General features: G+C 38.2%; 1 protein-coding gene across 4 annotated transcripts; it reads right to left on the reverse strand.

Moving 5' to 3' along the window:
* Positions 1-405: 405 nt before the first annotated feature.
* On the reverse strand, positions 406-8,770 carry LOC124060501 (interleukin-18 receptor accessory protein-like). 4 transcript variants are annotated; one of them, XM_046391564.1, is made up of 12 exons: positions 7,084-8,770; positions 6,660-6,870; positions 6,347-6,503; positions 6,075-6,243; positions 4,851-4,922; positions 4,446-4,563; positions 4,168-4,322; positions 3,013-3,150; positions 2,455-2,571; positions 2,209-2,352; positions 2,001-2,116; positions 406-767 (listed from the first exon to the last, which is right to left on the reverse strand). In XM_046391564.1, exons 1-12 carry the CDS (start codon positions 7,169-7,171, stop codon positions 537-539), a joined length of 1,716 nt encoding a protein of 571 aa, XP_046247520.1. In that variant the 5' UTR covers positions 7,172-8,770; the 3' UTR covers positions 406-536. The 4 variants fall into 4 exon arrangements, with proteins under 4 accessions (XP_046247520.1, XP_046247537.1, XP_046247528.1 ...); XM_046391581.1 differs by having other exon boundaries at positions 6,347-6,500; positions 7,084-8,768; XM_046391572.1 differs by having other exon boundaries at positions 2,455-2,568; positions 7,084-8,768.
* Between the last annotated feature and the right edge of the window lie 127 nt (positions 8,771-8,897).

Genomic DNA, 8,897 nt, shown 5'->3' on the forward strand with positions numbered 1-8,897 from the left:
TCTGCTGTAAAAGAACACGTGAGCAGTTCTATAACCTAAATTTGTTGTACTTAAACTGATATAGAAACAGTCTTAGAAAACCCCCCCAAAAAAACAAATAACCCTGATACCAAATAGTATCGAAATCTCTCCAGTCAAAACAGAAACAGGAAAGACAGGAAAGACCGCAGCTACGATACCTGCGGTCTTTCCTGTTTCTTCTTGTAGATAGAAAAAAATTACAGTATGGTTTTGTTGAAACAATACCTAATCTCAGTACTAGTCCTTTATCTGTTAGGTTTACTCATTTTTAATACTCTTGATTGTAGAGTTGATCTGTACAGTTGATTATTCTGCACTGAACTGAAACAGTTTATTTTTTGGTGCCGATGGAATATAAAAAATAAGAATACACAACACTCCAAGCAAGACACAGACTCACTTTTTTCATATATCTGAAAACAATTATTCAAATGATACAAGCTGTGTTGTAAAATAAATATGCTGTACATCACGTTAGGAAACATGTTACTGAAAAGACAGGCCAATCATTGGTCTTACGTGAGTGAAACCAGCTTCACTCTGTCGTTGGGCATGGCTTTCCTCAAGGACCACCAGAAGCTGTTGGTAGCTCTGGCAGGTTGTCCTGAGGTCCAGACCAGACTGGGTAGCACCTTCAAGGCCCTGTGGACCAGTGTGGACAGGAGGGGGTCCGGCTTGATATGGGAAGCTGATGTTCCATCTGTCCATATGAGCAGGAGTTTGGAGATAGAGTTTTGCAGCAAAGCCTAAGGATACGAACCAAATAGTGAGTGAACCATAAAATCGATGCTTTGAAACAAGTTGTCATCAAACCAAACAGAAGTTGTAAACTGACTTGATTTGGCTTTCCTTGCGGTTACATTTTTAAAAAAAAAAAAAATTTCCACCACCTACATACCTCAGTGACAGTTTATGTCGGTGGTAAAATGACACCGATGTGGTTATTTTACTGGGAAATTCAGAAGTTTTTTTTTTGTAGAAACAGGCCCTGTGCAAAAATGAGTGTAACGCTGACTGGCTTGAAAATATTGGAACGATCAGAAACAATGAGGTACTGTCAAGAAAGTGATTGGCAGTAAAGTGTATACAATTTTTAGTTAATGGATTTCTAAATATGTAAATCATGTAATGATGTTTGTGTTGCAAAGGAAGTTAGGTAATGGCAGATGGGGTGTCTGTAGATGTTGAAAAGTCTTAAAAAGCTTTTCAGTTTTCACAAAAGCTTTTCAGATTTTTTCAGAAGGTTTTTAAAAAATAGCGAAGCGTGAGCGGCAGTAATGCATGTGACTGCAGGCTATGAGGAGATGTTTTACACCAATAAACTGTGAGATTGTTTCAGATTGAAATGTTCATTTTTAATAAATTAACCTCACCATCCTTTTAATGCCACTGGTTCCAGGCCATGTGAAGGGAATTATATTGTTAGGAATTATTGTTATATGCAGCTCGGGAATACAGCAAAACAATATATAACAGTATATAAATTGATGTACTAATAGATAATTTTAGGTAGCATCATGCCTACTGGTACCTGTTTGTACTTTGGCCAATAGTGGGCCAAAATGTCCTTCCACGCACACAATTTTCATAGTGTTTTTTAACATCCACAACAACTTAAACATAGCAGTCACCTCTTGCCTTCTGCTTTACCGTGTTTACGCCATTTGAGATGGATGGAAGAGATTGGAAAGACTTGTGTTGAGTTGCCATGTTGCATGCAATTAATTAAAAATTAAATTAAAATGTTGTAGACTGTGAAACCATATCCATTAAATGTGGGCTTAATCACATTGAACAGCAGTTTTTGGTGACTGTGAAGATTCCACATTTGTTTGTTTATTCTGGCATTTCCGCATTATGAAGCCCAAAGTCATACTTAGTGGATGTTTTAGAAAAATGTTTTCAAAGGCAGTTGTAAACTCAGAATCACAGTTACTGATATAACATGAATTAGGCATCCAATAAAATGTAGGACTGACCTGAACACCTGATTCCAGAACAAACACAGCGTTGTTGTTGGTCAGGTATTCAGCTGACAGGAGACAAATAAGCATTTGACTTCTCTGAATTGCAAGGACCACATCATCTGCATATGCTGCAATACAAAATGGAAACCATCAGGAATTTTTGTGGTCAATGTTCACACACACACACACAAACAGACACACACGCAGTTGATCCTCTGACCTCCTCCAGGAAGCACATCTCTCTCCAGCAGACAGAGACGATATCCCCAGTGGTCCTCTAACATTTGGGGTAGCAGCACTTCTATTGATCCCTGGTTGTCTTTATCCTCCTCAGAGTTCAGTGGATCTGTGCAGGATAAACACACTGCAAGCATACATAATTGTTAATGTTCTTTACCGGTGTAGACGCATGACAGTGAAATCCAGGTACATATATAAATATCACATACTAAACATGCTTGCACACCTTCCTCATCAGTTTCAGTTTGTCTTGATTGAGAGGAAAGTTTCAAAACTCCTCCCACTTCCGCTGATGCAGGGCTCCACACATAGGACACAAACGCATCAAACTCTTTTTCTTCTTCTTGGTGGCAGTGGATGAGAAAAAATGAAACCCGACACGTTAGAAATTCAAATCTGGCAACCATCCATTTTTTTTTTAAAAAAAAGAGATGGTTTTGTGTTATATGCAGCTGTGGTAATGCTTTGAACAGGTTTTAAGATTGGTTAGCGATAAGATTATGACCCTGATTTCTGTCACCATAATTATGTGAAGTATCAAAGTGTGCTTCCAACATTTTTCTAGCACAAACACACTGCATTAAGCCTAATATTGTAATGTTTCAGTTACTTTATGAATGTGACTCTTTGCTGGGTTTAATGCAAAATGAAAACTGAAAAGACTCTTAATCTTCTTCATCTTGTGGTAGAGCTTCTTGTGGAAGCGAGGAACAGCTGTGGTTAGGATGCTAGGCTAAGTTTCTTTGTTTTTCTACCCTATATTTGTGTGTGTGTGCACTCTGACCTCCTCTGTGTTTTCCATGTTGAAAGTGGGATCTATAGATGAGACGCAATTCCAGCCATTTCACGTGCAGAACAATTCCCAGTCCAGCTACCAGCAGGAAAGATGCAATTCGATACTCAACTGGCGACACCAGTTTCACTGCAGTCCAAAATGCACTCGTTAAGATTGTTCAGCACATGTCTTTAAAGCAGCAATAAATGACTTACGGAAATGAGCTCTAAACAGAAAAAAACGGACATCTTATCAGCAAATTCAGTAACAGCAGTCATTTAGAGTTGTGTTTGTGTTCACTTAATAAATGTAAGTCCAATATTTACTCATCTTTTGCTCTGTTTTGGATGTCACCCCACTTTCTTTACTATCTAATTATTACCTTTACTTATATACGTTTTGATGATATTTCTTTATGTTTTCTGCATTAGTTTAGATTTTGCCTGCTTTTTTGTGATGATATACCTTTAAGTTTTATTGTTTAATTATTTCCGGCATATGCGCCAGTTTCCGCCATTCTCCATTTTGGTTTCACACTTCAATTAATTAGTAAGTTCGTGTTTTCTTTTAATTACATTTCTAACGTCTGCTGTAGCTATCATAAGCATAAGGACTATAATACATAAAACTGAAACCGCATCATTGCGGGTATGTTCATGTAATGATAACTCAAGTTAGCCTACCGTAACATAACGTTGCTAGTCACAAATCTTTAACCGACCAATCAGGATACATTAGCGGACTTTAGTATTTTTTCTTTTCAGTTCTAATATGTAATCAATACTATATTTGCAAAAACTGAAATAAAATTTGGCCATTTTTGTCATGAAGTAGGTGTAAATAATTATTTTAGCCACACAGCTTCATTGAGGACTACCTCGTGAGTGCCCCCTGGGTGAATTACAGCCAACTTTATTAATATTAACTAATAATAGGGAGCGTACAGTCTGTCCAAAGAAGGGCTATGGATCTACTCTGTCTGTAGATATGAGGGGCGAGATTCTTAGTTTGCTGCCCCGAAATTCTACACACTGAACCTTTAATGCTGATATTTGTTGATAGATCTTTACTTTGTCAAACTGTAACGTAATGTGACAATGTTACAATGACAAATTATAGAATAAATAAAATAAAGACATGAGGTGATGAGAGAAACCATATTACCTTTATTTTTCTCCTTGAGCTTGACAGTGACAGTCCGGGTTCCGACAGTATTTCTGGCGAGGCAGGTGTATGTGCTGTCCAAGTGTTGTTGCGTCACCTCTTTTATTGTGGCCATTTGTGTGACCTTGAACTCTTGAAGAGTTATTTTCTCCTGTCTGGATCACACAGAGCATTTCAGTTCCCTTGAATCCTAGCGAGAACTTAACACGCAAGACAAGTTGAAGCTGAAAAACAACACTTTCTGGCAAGAAGCGAACACTGACTACTAAGTGACTCACTGTTGTAGTGTAGACATATTCTGCATGTTGCCACCGAAGTCCATGTACCATCCCACCTCTGGTGAAAAATGTATCTCAAAAGGAAAATATACCTTACATTCCAGAGTATGAGACTGACCTGGAATATTAGTAGAATACATGGCTGTTATTATCTCCCCACAGATCATTTCTGCTGTAATACATACGGTATAATAACAAGAAGTCATGAGCATTGGGACGTCTGCCTGTATACAATGTAGTGAGGCAGAAAATAATAGTAACACTATTGATCTTTGAGTGAGAACTACTTTTTTTCCATTCACGTGTGTGATATGGCTCTGAGAAAAAGCAGCTAAAAACTAACCAAATAGGTAATTTACTTTGATAGCTACAGGATTATGTCATAGCACATTTGGACATACTTACCAAGCACCACTTCTTCTGTCATGTTGTCAAGAGGATAAATAATCCTGGGAGAGGAACTTGGAGTAACAAAAGCTGTTTAGGTATGGGAAATAAAAAATGGGAAATTTATATGATGATAAGTAACAAAATATTCAGTTTCAAGTAACAAAAGAGCAAACAACTTTATGCTATTGGCAAGTCATATATATGGAATTAAAATGGCTAAATATATATATCATATATCTAATAAACGTATGTTATTATGTTATGAAATGCATAAAATAGCAGAAAATCTTCTTCTGGTTTAACACATATGTTGAGGTTTTATCAGAAGACTTGTAAAGTGATGATCAGACAAGTGAAAGTTGAAGACAAATCGAAGGCTGATATTATGGTTATTATTACAGGCTGTTGGTGTGGTGGTGAGTCTTGCACAGGAGGACAATTACCACAGTAACCACAGACAGCTAACACCTGCTGTGGCTGTCAGCAGCTGGATGTGAACCAGTTCAGGGGCCGAGTGTTACAGGTTAATAGATTTAGACAGATAATAATAAATGAATGGTGGGTAAGAAAATTTTTCATGGAGGAATGACAGCATAGTGTACACGACAGTCCCAGACAACCCTAAAGGATCATATTGCAATCTTTGCAATGGTGGCTGCCCCAAAACGTTTAGGAAGGATGATTAATTTACACAACTAAATATGTACACATTCAAGATTCAGGATGTTTAATGTGCACATGAACACATCGATTTGGACTATGCAATGAAATTCTTACTTTGCCAGCCTCCCTTAGTAAAAAGAAAAGAAAAAAACAAAAAAGAAGACAATAAATAGATAGTGAGAAATTCAATTAGAGAAATAAATTAAATTAAAAGCTTAAAAGTTGAGTTTGAGAAGGTGCTGTACACACAGAACGCAGGTTTAAAGATACTGGAACTTTCCTTTAACAGTGAAGCCAAGAAAACTCTGACCTGCTGATAACCTTACAAGAAAATTCATGGGATCTCCAAAGTTACTGGGATTTATTTACACTATAGACATCTGTCCAAAACTTCATGGTAAACCAACTGATATTTTAATCTGGGTTACTGAGTGACCCACTGATTGTCAGAACGAGAGTCACACCACTAGTATCACTAAAAAAAAAAACAGTGGTGTTGTGTGAACAAAGTTATTCTTTTTATCGTCTACTTCACCTTTCCCAACACACACATACACACACACACACAGGTCTTACGTATGACTGTGACGTTAACAGTCCTCCTGAAGATCCATTTGACTCCTTGCTCCATTATTTGTCGATCACAGAAATATTCTGCAGTATCAGATTCTCTGACTTTACAGATATTTAACGTCCCGTTTACCTCACAGGAGGCTCTACGCTGCTGAGACACAAGTTTGTCACCCTGAGGGGATGATGTTAAGACAACATGTTTCAGTTCTGCTGTGATTAATACGTTTCGGTTGTGAAATGATAATCCTGTGTGTGTGTGTGTGTGTGTGTGTCACCTTGTACCAGGTCACATTTGTGTTGTCATTACTACTGAGGCCCGGGCAGGGAATCTTCCCACCTTCACCCACAAGCAGATATTTACTGCTCTTCTCGGCATCGGTGTGTCTCAGACTCTTTTTCTGGATCACCTGTAGATGGAAGGTCAAGTTGCTGCTAATGGACAGCATAGACCTGAACACTTAGTCACAGTTCAGTCACATGGAGATTTTACACATCAAAAAGATTTATGCCATTGAGTATACCAAGAAAAAAAGGTTTTTAAAGTGGATTACATGTATGTTAATTATTTATTAAAACTTAGAAATTTACCATGTGGGGAAGATGTACTTTCCAGAATGTTTTGCTTCAGCTATTAAGTTCATCCCACAGCGAAAGTATGGGTATTTATTTCCTTCTGTGCCTTCTCCAGTCCTGTACCCAACCATCTTCGTGACCGGGTTCACACATTCTGGGCATGTTATCCTTAAGGTTTCACCCTCCACAACTCTGTAGCGTTGCTCTGTAACATCCTGCCGAGGAGCTAAACACAGCTAATGAGTTTTGCGCTTGGTAAAGAGTCACATTACATTTTAACTGTACAATGTGGAAAAAGTCTGGTGGGACATCATTAGTCTTTACAAGCAAGTTAATAAAATCATTAGTCTTTACAAGCAAGTTAATAAAAAAACAAAACAAAACAACAACAAAAACACACCAACAGGGTTAAAATACAATTTGACTTTAAATGAAATACCTGGTATTTTCTTTTGATGGTTTTCCATACAGCATCCCTCCAAAAAGATGGGAAAAATCGACAAAAACATAACATATCCGGTTTGCATCCTGTGCCTACAAATCTGTCAACAGTGTCTGCCGATTTCAGTCATGATGTTGTTTCGTCTTTTCTTCTGCCATGTGCTGATGTATAAACACATCTGGAGCTCTCGGTATTTCCTCATCGTCGTCAAGTTTGCACCTCTTACGTGGCAGCTTGTGGTTCTGCATTTTCACAGGACATTTAGATGCTGTAGTAGGTGGTATTGCATGGTTTCCTGTTTTTTGTGTCTGAATTTGATTTCACTGGAACCTGTGCTTGAAGTGCAGTCTTGATAGCTGTTACTTCCTGTGAGAACTGCTGCTGTGTAATATTTTACTGTGTTGTGAAAGGAAATAATAACCGCACTAAGCCCTCTTTCAAAGTTTACAAAAATAAAAAAAAAGATACTAAGGTAGTAGGCTACAGTGACGAAATAGAAGACACATAATGTAGACGATGCCTTAAAGGACAGCAGACATATGGGTAAGGCAGATTTGTAAGGCATGGCGTTTAACTAAATAAATTCAGGAGACCATACTAACACACAATTTTAGAGACAGTAAATTTAGAGACTAAAAGCAAGCTGCATCTGCTCATTGCTGAATCCGCATGTGGTAGTAAACCCTGATTTTGTGGTGCTGTACCTCAGTGTACTACAGTCCTGGTTTCTAATCCCACTAGACACACTGACCTATCACACCTGCATCATCTAGTTCTTTGCTGTTTCCTATGATCAAGTGAAGTAAGAATGTGTATGTACACATTAAATGTGTTAGGACTGTGGAGTTAGGTTAATGTTCGTCCTTGTGTGTCTCTCCTGTCCCTTTTATCCTTTATTCCCTCCTGTATGTTTGTCTGTGTACCTACCCTAGCCAATCTGAAGCTGGACGAACCCTGTCTCTTCTCCAGTCGTCTTCATTCCTGCACACCTGCTTTACATTACCTGCCACTCAAGCCAACCACCTGCTGCTACTGTGTAAAGACTGGTCTTCTCTTTCCACCTATGCTGGATTGTACTCTTATCTCATGGTATTCACATCAGGCTTTTTGTGTTTTTTTTGACCTTGTGATTAATTGCGCTTCTCTGCCTTGAGGTTCAGTTCTGGCCTGTCTTGCCTTTTCTGCCCAGCTTCTTTGTACTCATCCGTGGGAACGGATGAGTACAAAGAAGTTGGACATTTATGAAGTAACTGAAGTTAGCTTTTTGTGGACCACATGCACTCACCTGCTGCTCAGTATCTCTTTTGGATTTAAGACTGTGTAACCTACCTTGGACTTCTTGAATTTTTGTAAATAGTGCAAATAGTTTGACTGTTTTTTTTTTTTGGTACTTCGGTCATGTGAGTTTATTAACATTTTGTTCAGCTTGGTACCAAGCTCATTTTCTCTTTACTGCTAGGTTTTTTTTTTTGTTTTTTTTTAGCTATTTTCCACCTGATTTAATTGGAAATGATTGTTTGTCAAACCCTTCCCCCAAACAGCCATCAATCAGTCAAAGCTAAGCAACTACAGCCTGTGAAGCTTTACAAGATGCACGCTTCATTTTTGAAAACTGCCCAAATCCCCCATAGTCTGAAAAATTTGACAACCCCAAAAACAGTCCATTGCTCTGAGGTTTTTTTAACCCTATATATTACACCCCATATGCCATTTAGCGTAAGGCTAGAAAGCCTAAAATTAAAAGGAACCCCCACCTCTGATTCAGCACGATGTAGTAGCAGTAGCAGTCAGTCAGAGTTGAACTAAGCATG

Source organism: Scatophagus argus, chromosome 1, assembly GCF_020382885.2.
Source record: "Scatophagus argus isolate fScaArg1 chromosome 1, fScaArg1.pri, whole genome shotgun sequence".
NCBI classification, from domain to species: domain Eukaryota; kingdom Metazoa; phylum Chordata; class Actinopteri; family Scatophagidae; genus Scatophagus; species Scatophagus argus.